The sequence below is a fragment of the Pelophylax lessonae genome (genome assembly GCF_965119305.1).
Source record: "Pelophylax lessonae genome assembly, chromosome: 5".
In the NCBI taxonomy this organism is placed as follows: Eukaryota; Metazoa; Chordata; class Amphibia; order Anura; family Ranidae; genus Pelophylax; species Pelophylax lessonae.
Window position 1 is genome coordinate 232151254 of NC_138772.1, and position 21600 is coordinate 232172853.

At 40.2% G+C, this 21600-nt stretch overlaps 1 protein-coding gene across 1 annotated transcript in view; it reads right to left on the reverse strand.

The window, feature by feature from the left end:
* PKD1L1 (polycystin 1 like 1, transient receptor potential channel interacting) overlaps positions 1 to 21600 on the reverse strand; it is a gene marked incomplete at its 5' end in the record, with an annotated part of 292229 nt that overhangs the window by 63229 nt on the left and 207400 nt on the right. Inside the window, 4 exons of the mRNA XM_082258926.1 lie at positions 2096 to 2219; positions 12660 to 12770; positions 16448 to 16566; positions 17539 to 17709. Coding sequence (XP_082115052.1) covers positions 2096 to 2219; positions 12660 to 12770; positions 16448 to 16566; positions 17539 to 17709 — 525 coding nt within the window. The remainder of the gene's footprint in view (positions 1 to 2095; positions 2220 to 12659; positions 12771 to 16447; positions 16567 to 17538; positions 17710 to 21600) is intronic.

Genomic DNA, 21600 nt, shown 5'->3' on the forward strand with positions numbered 1-21600 from the left:
GAGAAGGGCAACAAAAATAATTAGGGGAATGGAGGACTTCAGCTATGAGGAAAGACTACAAGCACTGAACTTATTCTCTCTGGAGAAGAGACGATTGAGGGGGGATATGATATCAATGTACAAATATTGTACTGGCAACCCTAGCATATGTAAAAACCTATTCAGAGAAAGGAAATACAATAAGACACATGGCCACTCACTAAAACTAGAGGAAAGGCGGTTTAACCTTAAAATATGCAGGGGGTTCTTCACTGTGAGAGCAGTAAGGATGTGGAATTCTCTTCCGCAAATAGTCGTATCAGCAGGGAGCATTGATCGTTTAAAAAAACTATTAGATGGCCACCTTAAAGACCACAACATACAGAGGTATACAATGTACGGTTAGCAGCAAACACACACATCATAGGTTGAACTGGATGAACTGCTGTCTTTTTTCAACCTCACTAACTATGTAACTATGTAGCTTCCGAGTTTACTGCTCCGGTAAGCTTGGAAATTACCAGGAAGCAGTGGGAGGAGGAGGGGCACCTCTCCTGCCATCTATATAAGCGGTGAATGTGCCCACAGGACCATTTTATCTTGTAGAGAATCTCCCACAGTAAATAACGATACCAGGGCTTTGGCAGCTAGCTGCCGTTATAACACCGGTATTTAACGGATTGGAAATATGGACTTTATAGGCACATAGGTAAAAGGTACCAAAATGTATTTATACATCATAATGACATAAAATTAAAAAACATACAGAACATCAAGAAAATGGCATAGACAAGATAACAAGACCATAAAACCCAAATAGCAATACCAGTCATGTAGCCGGATCCCCTACTACCGGCTTCATGACCGGCATTGCTATTTGGGTTTTATAGTCTTGTTATCTTGTCTATGCCATATTCTTGATGTTCTGTATGTTTTTAAATTGTATGTCATTATTATTATGTATTAATAATAATTTTTATACCTTTTACCTATGTGCCTATAAATTCCATATTTCCAATCCAGTCTCTATATTTCCCATCAGGATGTGGCACACTGCTTACTTTATACATTCAGATCGCTACCCCTGTTAATGCATCATCCAAACCCCTTTTTCACTGAATTCACTGTGCGCGGTTGGCAAGTGCTGTAAACCCTAGTCATGGATTTTGAACTAAGCACATATATCTGTAGTGTTTACTTATCTCTCTCCAAAGCTCAAAGTGTCATTTCTTTCTGGTACTTCGTTCCTCTGTTATCAGCATGAGTCACCTCTGAGAAGTTTTCCCGACACATGAGATAAATTTGTGTCAGGAGGGAGGGGGGAGAGCTCAGAACGGAGCTTGTCTATTTACAACACAGTTTTTCTGCTGTATGGAGGGAGTGTGTTCCTTCGCTCCAATCAGCTCTCGCACAATGTAACTGCAATGTCTCTTCACCCTCCCCTCTGTGCTGAGACAGATGAAGAAGGATTTTTTAAAATGTGTAGAGAGGGGATGACTGCAGATAAACAAATAAAACTGTGTAGGAGGATTTGTTTCATCTCTGTCTATCACCTGAGGCTGTTCACTTCACTCAGTATATGTAAGGGGTTTACAACCACTTTAAGGCCTCTTGCACACTGCAGCTTAAAAATGCTCAGTACAGCTTTTTTTTTTCTGAGCTAAAATAGAGCCCATTCATTCTTATGCACACAGCCGCGTAAATGAGCGCTGAGTTTTCTTCAGTAAGAACAAAATAGAAAAATCTGCATTTTTGGTCAGTAATTTGCGCCTGATGCGCGCAAATACGCGCAAATGCGCTCAAATGACCCAAAATGCCAATTGAATATCAAGTATCAATAACGCTAGAATAAATTTACGCGCAATTACGCGCATTTACGTGCATTTGCGCGAGCGCATAAGCGCGAAAATGAGTGCAAATGCGCAAAAATGCGCGCATTACAATTACGCCAGAAAACGTAGATGCTCTAACAGGAGTATCGTGTGTAAGCTGCCTAAAGACACTTTAACGTTAATGCAGTAAAGGCCTAACAGCCCTTTATCATAAATATGATTAAACAAAGCAGATAATATATACTCCTTTCACAATAAGTTTTGAAGGCTAATGACTAATTTACCTCTCTGTTTGAATATATCTCATCGTATGAATTATTCCAATATAGACGGTCAAGTAACACATTAAAGCTCCAGTTCCACCACTGATCCTCTGTTTTGATTTCATTAAATAGTTGTACAGGGTTTCTGTTGTGCAGAGTTAAAAAAAAAAAAAAAAAATCAAAATCTCCATTAGTAAATCAACAATAAAAAAAAATACATGAAATCCTAACCCTTTTTTTTTTTTAAATAAAAGTCAACAAAAATTATTTCAGCCAATCAGGTTCAAACTTTCATTTGTCAACTGCCTTACACAAGATGGTGCATATGAAATATCAAGTAGACTAGTAAAGAAACCTGAAATAGCATAATGTATTTTTTATTGTTATATTCAGACACGTAAAAGGTTAGTTATATTAACCACTTGCCTACAGTGCACTTTCACCCCCTTCCTGCCCAGATCGATTTTCAGCTTTCAGCGCTCTCACACTTTGAATGACAATTACTCAGTCATGCAACACTGTACCCATAAAAAATTTGTGTCCTTTTCTTCACACAAATAGAGCTTTCTTTTGATGGTATTTAATTACTACTGGGTTTTTTATTTTTTGTGCTATAAATAAAAAAAAGACTGAAAATATTGTGAAAAAACGCATTTTTCTTTGTTTCTGTCATAAAATTTTGCAAATTAGTCATTTTTCTTCACAAATTTTGGCCAAAATTTATACTGCTACTTATCTTTGGTAAAAAAAACCCCCAAATAAATGTATATTATTTGGTCTTTGTGAAAGTTCTAGAGTCCACAAGTTATGGCGATAATCATTGAAAATTGACCTTACTTGATCACACCTGATGTACTGAAGGCCTATCTCATTTCTTGCGACACTAAAAAGTCAGGAAAGTACAAATACCCCCCAAATGACCCCTTTTTGGAAAGTAGACATTCCAATGTATTTAATAAGGGGCATGGTGAGTTTTTTGAAGTTGTAATTTTTCCCCACAATTCTTTGTAAAATGAAGATTTTTTTTTTTTACAAATTGACGTATTAACAGGTTATTTCTCTCACACAGCATATATATACTTGCAACTACACCCCAAAACACATTCTACTACTCCTCCTGAGTATGGCGATACCACGTGTGAGACTTTTTCACAGCCTGGCCACATACAGAGGCCTAACATCCAAGTAGCACCGTCCGGCATTCTAGGAGCATAAATTACACATATAATTTCCTGACAACCTATCGCACTTTTGAAGGCCCTGGAGCACCAGGACAATGGAAACCCACATAAAATGAGCCCATTTTGGAAAGCGAACGCCCCAACGTATAATTTTTGAGGCATAATGAGTCTTTTTAACATGTCATTTTTTTCCACAAGTTTTTGGAAACTGTGGAAAGAAAATGAAAATGCATTTTTTTTACACAAAGTTGTCCATTTATGAAATATTTCCAACACATAGCATGTACATAGCAAAAATTGCACCCCAAAATACATTCTGCTATTCCTCCTGAGTATAGCGATACCACATGTGTAAAACTTTTACACAGCCTAGCCACATACAGAGGCCTACATCCAAGTAGCACTTTACACAAAGTTGTCCATTTATCCACTTTAAGACTGGGCCTATTATTGACACTTGGTGTTTACAAGCTAAAATCATTTTTTTTTGCTAGAAAACTACTTAGAACCCCCAAACATTATATATTTTTTTTAGCAGAGACCCTAGAGAATAAAATGGAGATCGTTGCAATATTTTTTATCACACCATATCTGCGCAGCAGTCTTCCAAATGCAATTTTTTTGAAAAAAATTCACTTTTTTTTAATTAAAAAATAAGAAAACAGTAAATTTAGCCCAATTTTTTTCCATAATTTGAAAGATAATGTTATGCCGAGTAATTAGATACCCAACATGTCATGCTTCAAAATTGCGCACGCTCACAGAATGGCACCAAACATTGGTACTTAAAAATCCCCATAGGCAACATTTTAAAAATTTCTACAGGTTACCAGCTTAGAGTTACAGAGGAGGTCTAGGGCTCAAATTATTGCTCTCGCTCTAACGATCGCGGTGATACCTCACATGTGTGGTTTGAACACGCTTTACATATGTGGGCGGGACTTGCATATGCGTTCGCTTCTGCGCGCGAGCTAACGGGGACAGGGCGCTTTAATTTTTTTTTTTTCCTATTTATTTTATTTATTATTTTTTAATTTTTACACAGTTTAAAAAAAAAATGTTTTGATCATTTTTATTCCTATTACAAGGAATGTAAACATCCCTTGTAATAGAACATGACAGGTCCTCTTTATTGGGAGATCTGGGGTCAAAAAGACCTCAGACCTCACAACTACACTAAAAAAGGAAAAAAAAAATTGTTGAAAAAGAAAAAAAAAAAAAAAAAAGCGGCCCTTTAAACCGGTTGCTAGGCAACGACTTTTAACGCAGCTCCGGTCCTCCAAGACCATAGAGTCGAATGAGGGCCATCTTGCCCTCACTCGACTTCCTGTCTCTGAGGATCCGGGACCGGATAGTTTTCCCTGCTGCCGGTGGGGCCGGTAAGCTGGGAAAACGTCTGGGACGCGGCGGGGGGGGGGGGGGGCACCTCTTCCCCTGCACCGTAAGGGTAATTCTGCGGCGAATCCGCCACTGGGACCACCCTTATCTGAAAGCCGACCGCTCGCCGTTTAAAAAAATACTGGGGTTATGGCAGCTATCTGCTGCCATAACCCCAGTATTTAGCTTTTAACCACTTTGCAACCGCTCACGTTAATACTACTGCGGCAGAGTGGCTCGTTCCCGTCCAGCCACGTAGTATTAACGTGACTGGACTCCTCCCCTTCTGGGCGGCGCTTGCGCGCCGCCGGAGGCTCGCTCCCGCTGTTTTCATTCACAGCGGGAGTCGGGCCAGGGGAGGAGCAGCGGCGATCGCCGCTGCTCTTACCCGATCGTCGGGGATCGAGTCTGGAGATCCGCCCGCTGTGTGTAAACACAGCGGGCGGATCTCCATAGTGACAGGGAGTGACAGATCGGACTGTTCAGCATAGCTGGACATCCGATCTGTCCATGAATGACATAGTCACCTCCCCCCCTACACGTCAGTAAGCACCAGGCATACATTAACCCCTCCCTCTCCAATAAAATTAACCCCTTCCCTGCCAGTGTCATTTTTACAGTAACAGTGCATATATATAGCACTGATTACTGCAGTAATGTCACTGGTACCCCCAAAAGTGTCAAAAATGTCAGTCAGGGGTCCGGTCTGTCCGCCGCAATGTCGCAGTCCCGCAAAAAAAATCGCAGATCGCCGCCATTACGCGTTAAAAAAAAAACACCAAAAATGACAGAAATCTTTCCCTTTGTTAGTAAACGCAATAACTTTTGCGCAAACCAATCAAAATACGCTTATTGCGATTTTTTTTACCAAACATATGTAGCATAAAACAAATTGGCCAAAAACTTTTAAAAAAATTGGTTTTTACATCTTTTTTGGGGGGAATTTCATATAAAAAAATGTGAAAAATATTGTTATTTTTTCAAAATAAACGCTCTTTTTTTGTTTATAGCGCAAAAAGTAAAAATCGCACAGGTGATCAAATACCACCAAAAGAAAGCTCTGTTTGTGGGAAAAAAAGGACGTAAATTTCGTTTGGGTACGGCGTCGCACGACCGCGCAATTGTCAGTTGAAGTCGCACAGCGCCGAATCACAAAAAGTGGCCTGGACGGAAGACAGCAAAATCCTCCGGTTGTAAAGTGGTTAATGGCCGACGTATATAGTCGTTAGGCGGTCAGTAAGTTGTTGCATGTATATAGCAAAAATTGCACCCCAAAATACATTGTATAAAGGAAAGTGTACAGGAATAGTCTGAGTCCATCTCCGATCCGCTACTATTAGTGATTTCAAATTCCGAATCGGATTCGGGATTTGATTCGGATACTGATGAGAGCTCCCCGGTGCTCTCATCAGTCATGGAGAGGACCTGAAGGGCCTCCTCGCTGCTGTACATCCTTTTTGATATGCTGGCTGTGATGGGCTGTGCGACGGGTGACGGTTCACTGCGGATGATCACTGATGGATGGCAGGTGACTGATAGGTGGCAGGTGATGGTCACTGATGGGGTGACAGATGACGATGACTGATGGGTTGACAGATGACGATGAGTGGTGGGGTGACAGGTGATGATGACTGATGGGGTGACAGATGACGATGACTGATGGGGTGACAGGTGACGATGACTGATGGGGTGACAGATGACAATGACTGATGGGGTGACAGGTAACGATGACTGATGGGGTGACAGGTGACGATGATTAATGGGGTGACAGGTGACGATGATTGATGGGGTGACAGATGACGATGATTGATGGGGTGACAGATGACGATCACTGATGGGTGACAGCCAGGTGACGATGATTGATGGGGTGACAGATGACGATCACTGATGGGGTGACAAGTGACAATGATTGATGGGGTGACAAGTGACGATCACTGATGGGGTGACAAGTGACAATAAGTGATTGGGTGACAGGTGACGATGACTGATGTAGTGACAGGTGACGGTGATTGATGGGGTGACAGGTGACGGGCGATGGTCACCGATGGGTGACAGGTGACGGGCGATGGTGCACGGCGGTACTGATGGCAGTCTCTGGTGACAGGTGCACTTTAGGCTACGTTCACATGTGGGCGTAGCGGATCAGCATTCCGGAAATCATTGCAAATCGCGGGGCGCCTGTGCGTTGCCTGTGATTTGCAAAAGCACCCCAAACGCTGTGCGATGTTGCCGAATCGAGGTAACATCACGCAAACAACGCATGACGCCCCAAAGAGCTCTTGTACCTTTTTTGGGCGTCATGCGTTGTTTGCGTGATGTTACTGCGATTCGGCAGGCGGAAATCGCAGCAACATCGCACAGCGTTTGGGGTGCTATTGCAAATCACGGGCAATGCACAGGCGTTTCCGGCAATGATTTCCGGACCGCGGGCAGAGTCGCAGTGATTCTGCCCGCGATCGCTATGCTCACATGTGAATGTTATGGGTGTCAATTTCTGGGCACTGATGAGGTGACTGTTGGGTGACAGGTGCAATTGGGGGGGCTGAGGACTGTGTGGGGACCTTTATTAGTGTGCTTTTACATTTGACATGTACACAGAGCAGTAACTCACTGTTTCTAGCTCTGCTCTCCTCACACTGGAAACTGTGTGAAGGGAGAAGAGCTAGTAACAGTGAGTTACTGCTCTGTGTTTACATTTTGTGATCGGCTGTGAATGGATTCACAGCCGATCACATAGTAAACAGTCACTGTCAGTGACTGTTTACTACTGCCGGTGACTAGCTGTGTTCCTAGGGAACACAGAGCCACCGACATGACCGCGCTGCGAGTTCCAGATCGCGCATGCGCGGTCTTCTTCCGGGCTCCTCTATTGTGATCGGCTGTGTCATCGGAACACAGCCGATCATGTGGGAAACAGCCACGCCCATGGCCTACACCGGCAGTGCAGGGCGGCACGCACACGATCGCGCGCCTGCCCTGCTTGAATGGGCGGACGTCATATGACGTCCGCCCAGAACAATGGCCGCACCGTCCCGCCGTCATTTGACGGTGGGCGGGCGGCAAGTGGTTAAAATGTCAGGGTTGGTTTTAGCTTTAGCCTGGCCTTTTTGTAAAGGACCACCAAGACTATTATTATTACTTTTTTTAATCAAATAAACTATAATTAATGGTAGTGGATTATGGGTCAAGGGAGCCAGAATACATGAAAATAAAGGGAAATGGCCAGTCTTGTAATCTCTTTATATCTTAAAAGTAAGTAGCTTTTTTTGTTAAATACTTTGCATACACAGCAAATTTATATTGCAAATCTGATTCTACAAGGAGAGATTTTTGTTGGGTGTTAGCAAAATCTGAAACAAACTTGTTTTTTTTATTTTTGTAATATATATATATATATATATATATATATATACACAGTATCTCACAAAAGTGAGTACACCCCTCACATTTTTGTAAATATTTTATTATATCTTATCATATGACAACAATGAAGAAATTACACTTTGCTACAATGTAAAGTAGTAAGTGTACAGCTTGTATAACCATGTAAATTTGCTGTCCCCTCTAAATCAGTGGTCCTCAACTCCGGTCCTCAGGGCCCACTAACAGGCCAGATTTTAAGTATTACCTTGGGGAGATGCAGACTAGAGTACTGCAATCACTGAGCAGCAAATTATATCACCTGGGATGTATTTCAGTTATCTTGCAAATCTGGCCTGTTAGTGGGCCCTGTAGGCCAGGGTTGAGGACCACTGCTCTAAATAACTCAACACACAGCCATTAATGTGTTAACTGCTGGCAACAAAAGTGAGTAGCCACTTCTAAAGATGATGCACAAGAAAGCCCGCAAACAGTTTGCTGAAGCCAGGCAACTAAGGACATGGATTACTAGAACTATGTCCTGTGGTCTGATGAGACCAAGATAAACTTATTTGATTCAGATGGTGTCAAGCGTGTGTGGCAGGACCAGGTGAGGAGTACAAACACAAGTGTGTCTTGCCTACAGTCACGCATGGTGGTGGGAGTGTCATGGTCTGGGGCTGCATAAGTGCTGCTGACACTGGGGAGCGACAGTTTATTGAGGGAATCATAAAAGCCAACATGTACTGTGACATACTGAAGCAGAGCATGATCCACTCTCTTCAGGGACTGGGCTGCAGGGCAGTATTCCAACATGATATAGACCCCCAAACATACCTCCAAGACAACCACTGCCTTGCTAAAGAAGCTGAGGGTAAAGGCGATGTACTGGCCAAACAGGTCTCCAGACCCTATTGAGCATCTGTGGGGCATCCTCAAATGGAAGTAGGAGGAGCGTAAGGTCTCTAACTTCAACCAGGCCCGTGATGTCGTCATGGAGGAGTGGAAGAGGACTCCAGTGGCAAACTGTGAAGCTCTGGTGAACTCCATGCCCAAGGGGGTTAAGGCAGTGCTGTAAAATAATGGTGGCCACACAAAATATTGACACTTTGGGCCCAATTTGGACACTTTAACTTAGGGGTGTACTCACTTTTGTTGCCAGTGGTTTAGACATTAATGGCTGCGTGTTGAGTTATTTTGAAGGGACAGCAAATTTACACTGTTATACAAGCTATACACTCACTACTTTACATTGTAGCAAAGTGTCATTTCTTCAGTGTTGTTACATGAAAAGATAGAATAAAATATTTACAAAAACGTGAGGTGTAATATGGGGGGGGGGGGGTGTCACCTCTTCTCCTCTTCTGGATCACCATGCAAGGGATATACCTCTCACCTCACCTCACCTCTCCTGCCACCATGCAAGGGATAAAGCTGTGTTTCACAGTGAATCAGGTAAAGACTGGGAGAACAAATACGGACAGGGGAAGGGATGGGAGAAAATATAGTTAGGATATGGGGGAACAGTATAGGTCAGGAGAAAAAAGAAAAGAAGGGGAGTAAATGGGGGGGGGGTGGAGTTTTCAGTGGAGGAGTGGTTGACTCCAGAGAAGGGGTATTAGTATACAGTGTCTTGGTGCACACAAGATGCAAATAGGGCCTTCCCCTCTTCCAAAAATGTGAACATTTTGGGGTAAGCTTCATGTCTGTTTTGCGCAAAAAGTAGCAGGGTTTTCCATCTTCCATCTCACCTCCTCAACCTTTGAGAGCCAGAGCGAGATAGAGGGAGGTCGGGAGTCTCTCCACCACCAGTGCAATGCATGATTTGGCAGCATTAAAGAGGTGGCGCAAAATTGATTTGTTGTACGTTTTCTCAGGAATGTCCGGGACATGTAGGAGAAAAAGAGCAGGGTTGTCTGGGAGGGTGTAATCGGTGAACTTTTGAGAGATGTGGTGTACTTCTTTCAAGAAGTGCTCTTATTCTGGGCAGGACCAAAAAATATGCAGCAAAGTCCCCTTTTTTTCCTGGCATCTCCAGCAACTGTCTGGGATAGTGGGGAAGAATTTATGGAGCACTGATGGCATGCGGTACCATCCAGTAAGGAATTTAAAATTATTTTTTTCAGTATGTGTATAGATGGAGGATTTTAAAGCAAAACGAGTAATCAGCCTATGCTGAGCTGGGGAGAAAGTTCTATTTAGTGTCAGTTTCCACTTCAGTATGAAGGGGGGGGGGGGAGTATAGTCTTCCGGCGGAGAAATCAGTTGAGTGTACATTTGAGAGAGGGAATGAGGAAGGGGACCCCTCCCCTCAAAAAGTTGTTTAAAAGTAGTCAACTGCTGTTGGAAACTGTCAGGGAACGATTTCAGGAAATGTCAGAACTGTAAGGCACTCCAGAGGTCGAGATGATAGCGACTGGTCACCGAAGTCAGTGCCAATATTGACGGCCATTCGGTGGATACCATGAAATGAGAGGATTGATAATATTGGGAGTCTGAGTGTGTAAAATGGTCCTGCTTGTAGTCCAGGAGAGAAGCAAGGATTTCACACAATAAGATAAAGGGGGAATAAGCAGGTGATAATGAGATGGTAGAGCATATCCAAGAACATATACTCAAGGTGGGTCCCAGGGTCAGGGGGCCCAGGGTGCATTTTAAGAGCAGGGGAAAGGTCTGCAAAGCACCAGGTCGCACAATGTAAAGGAACTGCACTTTGGTATTGCTCTATCTGTGGCCATAGTTTGAATTCAGTGTGTCTACACCAGTCAATAAGTCTCCCTATATGGGCCACCTGGTAATAGTTCTGTATATCAGGTACCACAGCACCACTGTGGTGTTTAGGCAGAGTCAGGAGTCGTTGTTGTAGTCTTGGTCTCCTGTTGGCCTAAATAAAATTAATCAATAGGATGTTAGTTTGCTTGAAAAACTCAAGGGGTATACAAATTGGCAATACTTGAAAGAGATATGAAAGAGAATTGAGCAAGATGGACATTTTAATGATATTGCACCTACCCAACCAAGAGAAGAGGCCCTGATGCCATTTGGAAAGCAAAGTATGCACTTTACTACGCAAAGGTATGAAATTCAGTGCATAGGTTTGGTTTAGTCGTGGTGGTATATATGTGCCCAAATATTTGAGGGCCGAAGTGGTCAACTTAAAGTTAAAATTTACTCCTAAGGCATGGATTTGAGATGTGGACATGGTAATGCCCATTGCCTCCGATTTGGACAGGTTAAGTTCAAATTGGCGAGGGAACCATAACGGTCTAGTTCGCTTAGACAGTTTGGTAGAGATATAAATGGATTGGTAAGTGAAAAAAGACTGTCATACCCGTATGCCGATACCTTGTGATGAGAGTCTTCAACAAGCTTGTTTTTTTATTTAGGAAAATCATACACATTTCACAATTTTTTACATTTGATTCCCTTATCAGCGTTTTAATCTAGTATCCTATATTAAAGCGCTGTGCAAACTGTTGGCGCTATATAAATCCTGTATAATAATAATAATATAGCATTACTAGTTTAAGTAAATAGTAAAGCTGGCCATTCGTATGAACATTTGTGAGAAAATTCCCATCAGTACATTCATTGACATTTCTTTTAACATTTGATTGCAGAGTGAATGGACTTTCCCTAATGAAAAATACATTCACTCTTAGAAATTTGCTCCTGAAAGAAAAATTCCAATCCCGTTCCTTCTAATTTTCTTGTCACTGGGTGCGAAAATGACCACTGATGTGGCCCCATTAACGATTTTAAAATCACTCTTAAAGCGAGTTTTCAAATGAAATTCTACTAGTATATGGGCAGCCTAACTCATGGCAGTACAAAAATTGTCATCCACTTGAGTGCATCCAAACAGTGACATGATCAAGACACTTCTGCCTTTGATTACAATAACTGCCAGGAATTGGAATTCTTTTACACAGTTTCACATCAGACACCATTGAAATTTCTCCCTACACTGATCCCCATTCCTAGTTTTATAATTGAGTTGTAAAGACACAGTACCAAAATGTCAGTGTTTTTTTTTTATTTACAGATCTAGATGTTTTTTTTTGGCACTTAAATCCTACCCCATCCTACATATATTACTGTAAAAGAGGAATACAGGAAATAAAATGGAGTTTGTTTTGCCTCTTAGTTCCAGCCAGATAAAAAGATTGCTGGTTCAAATTTACAAATATAGAGTGGGAAACATTTTAGAAAGGAGGAGTAATAGACAGTGTTGTTCTATTCCAAAAAAAAAAAGAAAAGCTTATGATGAAAGTAAAAGTAATAAAAAATACATTTGGATGTTGGACTTCTTAATGATAGCCGCCATTTGGGTTCGGAGGCAGCGGGTGGATTTATATCATCTCAGTGTTTGGCTTCCCTCTTTCTCTATGCAAGCTCCCCTAGAGGACAGAGAGTTGACTGCCCAACCATCGCCGCATAGCTACCAAATGCTTAGCTGTCAATTTACCCAGGAAACTCAGGTGACACCCAGTTTTGAGGGTCGTCTCTCAGGTCTCCAGGCAGCTGAAACAAATCTTTACAAGAATAATGTTTCATCTTTCTAAGTAACTATTTAGTGCATGCTTGATTACATTTGGGCTATACATGTTATGCACTGTTATGTAATTGTTCAATATTTTATAGGTGTGAAATTTACATTTGCTTACCTTATAAATTCATTTCTTACTGCTTGGTTTGAAAGATATTCATTGTTTGAATACTTCCCAAATGTTATGAACACAAATACAGAGGTCATAACAATGTATGCTGTAAGCTCCCTAAAAAGATACAAACCATAAAAACATGAAAGTATACTTACTTTTTTTTTAAATGTAACATACACAATTAAAACATTATAATCAATGTATACAGTAGGTACTTTTTTTAAGATTTTAAATGCAGGACTCAATAGGTTATCTGTTTTAACTTCAGAAAAGTGCCACACCTTATATTCAATGAATGTAATGCTGCAGAAACCTGTCAGAGACTGCAATAATGCATTAGATGATCAAAGAGTATCAGCATGTAAAAGAGATGATCAGAGACTGTTGTATTATCCCTTGTAAAATGTTTGGAATGGGCGACTTAACCTGCTGCATAGCTGCTTGCTCTTGTTGTCCCTTTGCCCTCCCAAGGCTTCTGCCACCTGACAGGGCTAAAGTAAAAACAATATCTTGTTTGTTATGCCTGATTCAGTTTTTAGAAAGAGGGGTTCAGGCTACTTGCGCACCTGTGCCATAAAGTGTTGGTAACCTGCTACTTAAAGGCTCCAGCAGCCTGCCAGGTCAAAACTCGGAGTATGATCCTGCTACCCTTGGTATTTTTGGAATGAAGGGCTCACAGTACTTGAGCATATTGCTTTTGCTACCTTACCACCACACGTTCCCTGCCATCTGCCAGGCCTAAAGTCTTAGCAACATCGTAGTATCCCTGGCATGATTTTTGTAAGTTTCTCACACTACACTCTGCATTGCTTCTGGTCAAATTTCTGCTGCTGCTGTCTGAGCATGCTTAAAGCAGCATTACACCCAAAAGCAAACATTTTTTATATTGCAGCTTACCAATTTCTAAATGTGATGACTGCATTAGTTTCCTTTTTTAGGTTTTCTTTCTTCTTTTTTCATCTGGTGATCCAGCCAGCAAGTCTGTTGTTTTTTACAGCACAGACTCTCTAACAGCATGTATCAGTTTACTTGGATGAGACCACTTAAAACTCACTTCAATTTCTTAGTGCATCTAAATCGGCTAGCCAATCTAACACTCCCCTCCCCCCGGACTGACAATGCTGCTGTACAAAGGTGCCTCCTGTGCTTCTTCATCCAGAGTGAAGGCATCATAATACAGGAGATATGTTACTACTTACTGGCCAGATCACCAGATGAAAACAGAAGGAAAAAAGCCAAAGAAAAGAAAACTGATGCAGCCACCACATCTAATGGTAAGCTACAATATAATATATTTTTGGTTTTGGGTTAGTACCACTTTAAGCTGCCATCCCCCCTACCCATGGTAATATATTTTGTTTCCGTATTTTTGCCCCATCATCTAGCCAGGCAGGGCTGCCAGGAGCTTTCTAAAGTATTCTGCACAACTTTCTGCTCTATAATACACACTTTTAATTTAAGTGGCAGGTTTGGCTTCCCATTGGTTTCAATGAGATTAACAGGTCAAAAATTGCAAATTATGAGAACTCTTTTTTTTTTTTTTTACCAAAACCACAACTGTTTGATTTTATTTTTTAGAAATTCCCTTATCTCTAGCTATAATGCTTCTTCCCTATATTCAAAGCCAAAGCCTGGTTCACAATTGTGCAGGTCTGGTGCAATTAAATGCATGTAGCAATGCATATAAAATGGAAGATGAAATCTATGCTATTGTAGTAAAAAGCTCTGTTTACATCTATACATTTTCATCCAGCATGTATCCTGCAAGCCACAGTTACAAAAATGCATCTGCTAAAGTGATGAATAAAGTGCTTTTAAAATTAACAATGAAAACTACATTTATTTGTCTTAGGAGACATTCTCTCTACCTGGAAAACAAACAAAATAAGGGACCTGAACAAAGAGGGTTACGATTCTGTAGAGAACAGGGTCTACACAGTTCTGTCTGCTGTCTCAGCCAATTTCAGATTTTGTTCCATATCAACACTTTCAACAATTTGTGGTTCTATCAGGGTCTTTTGTTTTTGCACAGTTTAGCTAGGTGAATGAGGCAATGCATCGGGGCTGGTCACTTTCTATCCTCACCAGTAAACAGGCTTAGCATGAACTGTCGGGGTGGCTGTTAGATCTCTGTTTATCATAAGCTGAGCATCCAAAGAGCTGAGTTCACTACATGCTTTTTGAGGCTCTCCATAAAGAAATGGAGACTTGACTAGACCATCCCACTGCTCCTTGGGCAGCCCACTCATTCTGCAATCAGGTTGGCTTACATTAATAAAACTGTGTGTAGTGCCAACTGCTGCAGGGGCTCTCTACTATGGGCAACCAGTTTTTTGTAGGACTTCTAAATCCTGTTGTTGAACTTTAGTAGTATCCTGTTGAACAGCAACATATAACAATACTTTCTATGATATCCTCCATCTTGAAAGCAACAGTAACAATACTTTGATAATTGCTTTAAATAATTATCTGACTCTTTAAATATATTAAAAGTTTTCTTTTTCTACTGGGACCTCTAAAATGCCCCCCTCCTTCACTACATCTAATGCTGGCAACCTTGCTTCCACTGTTTGTTGAAGTAAACAGTCTCAAATGGGTGTTTTTAGATAGGAAGTGAGCGTCTACTAAGCAATTCATGTTTAGCTAGCCACAACCAGCATTTATAGCATAACATATATGCATCATACAGTCTTGCAAAAACCAGCGTATTTGGAGCTAAACTTCTAGTAACTGTACTATATTCTTTAACAAGCAATCAAACACTGGTATGCTTAGTAGCTAAAAATGATAGTAACAGCACCCCTGAGTATTTTATTAATACATTGTCATTATTAAATGTTTTGTATTATTCAATCCATCAATTACCTTAATGCTGTATTTGAATTCTTCATTAAGCCACCAAGCATACCGGTATCATGTGTTTGTTAAATAAATGACATAAGCAGCATTTTCACAGAATAGGTTGGTGAGTCTACAAAAAAGTCTACATCCATAATACAGCAGCCTTTAAAGGATTAGTTTTAAGGACAAGGTTATTTGTAGTTGTAAAGATGTAGGCTGGCCCTTAGGGATAAATACTATGTAACTTAGAAAATCTTTTGAGTGGGACATTCTATAGAATATGAGATGTATTATTTAAAGTGGACCGAAAGTAAACATGCAAAGTCTCAAAGGTGGCATCAAGGAAAAGCAATAAAAGTAATTTAAAAAATGGATCATAACAATTCCTGTTTAGATGCCTCTTTCTGTCTTCCAGATGCATCTTGGGGGATTCATTTATTTAGGCACACTTGAAGTTATTTTTCCACCTTAGGTTCCCAGTAAACAAGCATCAAAAAACTTTGCAGGCCCTAAGCCCCTCAGTCCATTTTTCATTTGCAAGCATACTGTAATTCAGCAGAAAGGATTAGTATTTTGCTAATAATTGTAGGCAAAGCAGCAGAAAGGTACTGTATCTGTATACTGTATGCGACCTGTATCTACTTATGCACCATGAATGCGCTATAATTGTGTATCCCTTCAGGTTTTCATTTTTCAATGCTGTTGTTTTCCAGCTTCGTTGTGTATTTTGTTATAGGAAACTCAAAAAATGAATCAGTTGTCTATAAAGATAGATTATAAAAAAAAGGAAATCTTTTGTGAGCCCTTAAAGGACTAGTGTGAAAAACGTCCTTGTGCAATCATAATTATGTATGGAAAGGAGGAAACTCATATTTTCTTTCCATAATTCTTGCTTTAAATTTTTTACATTTTTTCCATATATGGAGCAGATTTGACACACTATTCTTTACCTAAATATTTTCTTTATAACGGTCTTCCTTCTGACCTTGTCTCTGACTATTCTTAGTTGAGGTCTTGTGGGTGGTCGTGCCAACCTTAGGTACCGAGCTCTCTTCCGGGCAGCAAGGATCTGTATAAAGTATACAATTAAATTGAAATTACTGTTAAAAATTTAAGGCTATAAACACTAATATACGTATATATATATATTATGTATATACCTATACTTTTTAAAGTTTACTCCTAGCCCCTCTATTAACATCTTTTTTTATTGAATAAATATAAATGAATGTTCTAAAATCATCTCTAACCCCAGTTTGATAAAATGGTGGCAACATCTATAGGTTGTTAAACCAATCTAACAAAAACAAATTACTCAAAAGCAGACCCTTTCCCTATTTTTTACACTCAGGTATTATAGAAAAAAAGACCAGTGCATCAATTTAAGCAATAGCAGATAATTCAATTAGGATTTAGTAGACAATTATGGGTTATTCCATTCAATCTTTCAAATCCAGAAGGGCAAGAAAAATGTAAATAACTTCAATGTAATTGGATTGGTTTGAACTGATGTGGAGCAACTGATCTGATTCATCACTTCCTATAATCCATTTAGATTAACAGTTTATTTTAGATTTTTACACACTGTTTGAAGATTTTTTTACTTCCCTAGCTACAGGTGAATATTATTTTTTGATACCTGAATATTGTGTGCTGCAATTTATGAATGTCCACCACTCCTTTTTTGCATGGCTTATTTTTCTCCACATTTTTATATGTGTGCCATATTTTACAATTATGTGATTACAAATGTATTAGTGCAGATTTATCTTCAATATGTAGTTCAGTTTTGGTCCACAATAATGGTCAGGGAAGGCTTTACTATGAAGAAAGAATTATACTGCTGGAGGCCCATAAAAAAAATGCAAGTGTTTAATATAAAGTCTATACATAAATCACAAGGAAAAAAAAAATCCTGGGCACATGGGCTGATGTACTTGTCAAGGTGTCATTTTGAATTTATTATGCCTTTCACAGAGGTAAAATTATTTACTTTTCCTGTCATCACTTAATAATAGATTCTTATCAGTTGTTGTCATACCTTTTCAAAGTTTGATGTATCATGACTATTCTGAGAAGATGGAGTTGTTTGGTGTGATAACTGCAAATACTGCTCCCCAGCAATATACTTTACATCTTCACTTAAAGCTTCGACAAAAAAGTCAGGTCTTTCTTTCTTTCTCCATGATACCAAGACTGCTAGAAGTAAAATCTAAAAAAAATAATTTTTTTTCAGTGTTTAGGAACTCTAGTAAAAAATCTCTGTATTCACAATTTAACTTTTTAACTCTGCAATCCTAGTCACTGCAAAAGAAGGCTGAGTAGGTCTTTTGTCAGTCCATAAATCCTAGGTATTCCTGGAGGAGTACCATTCCAGGTACAATTCCAGGGTATTCTCTGGTCACTTGGGTAATATACCATTTCAAGATTGTTCTGATCCTGAGCATCTCTTCAGAATTCTTGTAGAATTTCCCAAGGTAGTATATCAGGTTACCTTGGAAGCCCAAATGTCACGTTGTAACTTTTTTGATGCAAACACTCTTTAAGAAGACATACAATATAATATTGAACAATCTATGTAATATATATTCTGTTCTGGGTCAAAGGTGTGCACATATTTCTGCACTCCTGGGACCCAGATTCAGCCAACAGCAGTCTGCTGTCAGCTAACATCGCAGAGCTGGTCTGGGCTCTGGAAGGATCCTGACTTTAGGGTCAGAATCTACCCAGATGACTGACCGGCAGCTGCCTCTCAGTGAGCTGATGAGAGCCTGAGCCATCGGCTCCTGCCCCCTCCACAGCCCGGAGCTCCAGTAAGCACAGAGAAGAGAGCTGTGTTTCACAGTCACTGCTCTCTGCTCAGTGAACACCAAGAATTGAGCAATCAGCAGTCATGTGACCTCCCGGTACTTGGTCTTAGAGTTGGCAGGGGACAGCTGCAGCCATATAGGTGAGTATGCATGTTTGATTTTTTGATATCCCACATTTCCCCTTTAGCAGACCCAGGTGTTCAGACAAAGTAGCAATTGGAGGGTTGAGACAAACCATTTACCACTGACAGGGGTGAAAAACTGTTTGCTGCAACTGCTTGTAAAGTGTTATCTGAAGTTCAACTTCAATTTTTTTGTCCATCTAAATCTGCTAGTCTAACATTACCCTTTAGTTAAATTTCAAAGATATTGCCCAGATAAACCCAATTTTACCAGAGGAAATGGATTCTAGATTATTAGAGTCATGAGTGCAGTGTGATGAAATATACTTAAGACAGGAGTCATCAACCCTCTTTCCTTCCATGGCTTTTCTTCAGTGTCCAATGGGAACACTCACATACAATATTCAATTGTTCACTGGCAAATCATGCATGTAAATTTATTAAAGTTAAAAGATACTAACTACTTACATAAAGGCAGTTAAAAATGAGCATATATACAATGTATATCTGTCCCAGGATTCAAGCCGACAGCCTCGTGGGGTTGGTGGGCGTAGTAACATCACGAGCATTAACTCCACCCAACACGTTTCGTGAAAGATCACGTAATCGGGGGTATGGGGGCCACACTCGTCACTATGCATTTATATAAAACAGGGGAGTACATAAGACCAAACAGCTGTTTGTCAAACCTCGGTTTGAAAACCAAAATGGCCGCCTTTACCACATATTAGATGGTCAAGCCTCATTTCCAATTACACCATTATAATGTGATGAGAGGCCAAGCCTCATTTTGATCTCTATATGGAATTAGATATCCAAGCCTCATTTTAAGTTAAGTGGCCACATTCGATATATGCATTGGATTGGCTGGCCGTAATAGAGGAGTGTATTAGGCCAAAAAACCAAGCCTCATCTTGAAATTCATGGCTATATTGAATGCATTTGTATACAAAAAGATCTGGTGCCTAAATCAATCAGTGGCTTTGAGATAAATTAGAGAGTCCTATATATAATATGTAGTTGCTGCTAATTGTCTGCAGGAGTATCCAGAAACAGAATAGATCAATAAGTTGGAATCAGCTCAGATCTTCCCTCCCCTATTTCTTATAGTGCAATATCTTCTTGTGTGCAACCAAAGTGCTAGTGCAATAGTAATATTAAATAATCATAATTGTCAAAAGATCTAGTTTGTTTATTAAAAGTATTTGGGCGGGGCTAGGACGCTGGACACTACTGGGCATGTCAGACTCGCACTCTCGGCTTTGGAGTGATGGCCAGAGGTGAGAAGTACACTGCAATATACACACCTGAACCCTCAGTGCCGGGAAGACATGTGAGTTTTATCTGATTACTTTTACTAAACTAACTAGTTTTTTTATGGAATTACGCTATGTGGGTTTTCCTTTCATCCAAAAAAATGGTCTATCCTTATACACTCCCATGAGAGTGTTTGTATGACAGGGACAGCTGATAATATATTGTCAACCGGCCTGCTGGATATATTATACAAAAAAGGCGCAATAGCTGGTTTATAATTTTGTTTTATAATTTTACCAGCCACTTCATCGGGTGAGTCAGTTTGGGGTGATTGCTGGAAGGATCACACAGGGTGTTTGGCACGCATTAATTCAAAGAAGAATTATTTTTGCACAGAACTTATACACTTTCCTGCACTTTCTGGATTCCTTTTGGGACTTCTAAGATTATTAGGACATTGTTTATGAATTAAAAAAAAAAAAAAATATATATATATATATATATATATATATATATATATATATATATATATATATATATATATATATATATATAGTTTTAGTTGGATTATTGAATTTTTAGCACTTATTCTACTTTATAGGATTTTTTCACCAAAAATGAATTGTTTGGTTTTTATATATACATGATAATTGATTCTTATATATGATATATATTTTTTTTACCATTCACTAGATCTTTTGACAATTATGATTATTTTATATTACTATTGCACTAGCACTTTGGTTGCAGATAATAAGATATTGCACTATAAGAAATAGGGGAGGGTAGATCTGCACTGATTCCAACTTGTTGATCTATATTGAATGCATGTTTTTCCAAAACAGTGAGATTTATTAAAGTTGCAACATAATACAACAAAAAGAAAAAGAAAAGAACTGTGCAAGTACAGAAAATGCCATTCAAAACAGAAGTCAACAAGGTGCTTGAGCAAATAATAGAACCAACAGTGCCATAGATCAGTAGTCATATAAGGGAATGATTCATAATGTATCACAATAACATTCCTACACACATTGGACACATCTATCCCAGATTTTGTCAAACTTGAGGGTGCAACCTCTGTGCTTGTATAGCAGTCTATGAAAGGGGATAATATTATTGACCTCCCGCATCCACATGCCAAAGGTGGCCGGCGCTCCCGCATCCAATTCCTATCAATTAATTTCCTAGCGATGAAAAGTGTTTCCTGCAAGAATATAGTAAGAAATGTATCCATATCTTCGTCCGGGTAGACGGCAAGAATACATTGCTTAGGGGCAAGCTGTAGGGGGATCCCATTTTGTCATGGAGGAAGGTGACCACCTGCTGCCAAAAACCCTGGAGCTGGTGACAACTCCAAAGCAGATGGAAGAAGGTTCCAGTGTCAGTGCAACACATCAGACAGCTAGAATAGAAGCCAGTTCAATATTTTGCTAGCCTGAGGGGCATGAGTTAGGAACGATGAAGTATAAAGACCTGGGTAAGTCGGTCAGACAACCTGGGGGAAACATTTTGGCAGGTCTCGAGTGCCTCCTCCCACTCCTCATCCTCCACTGCTCCAACATCTTGCTCCCAGTGAGCCTTGAGAGCATAGGCTATCCCGGTAGAGGAGGGCAGGTGGAGCTCTGTGTAAAACAGGGAGATCAGGTGTCTGGGCTCAGTACTCTTAATGATTTCCAAAACCGGGATGGCTTCAGTTCGGGGCGGGCTATTGGCAAATTGCGTGCGAAAAGCGTGCCCGACCTGCAGATATCTATAAAACATGTGGTTGGTAAGGGAGAAGTGCTCCTTCAAGTCATCAAACGTTCTCAGATTGCCCTCTGTCAGTATATGGTGTAAAAAGGAAATACCTCTACCGCTCCACACTGAAGAGTCAGGGAGTGAGCAGAACTCCTGGAGAACCGTGTTATGCCA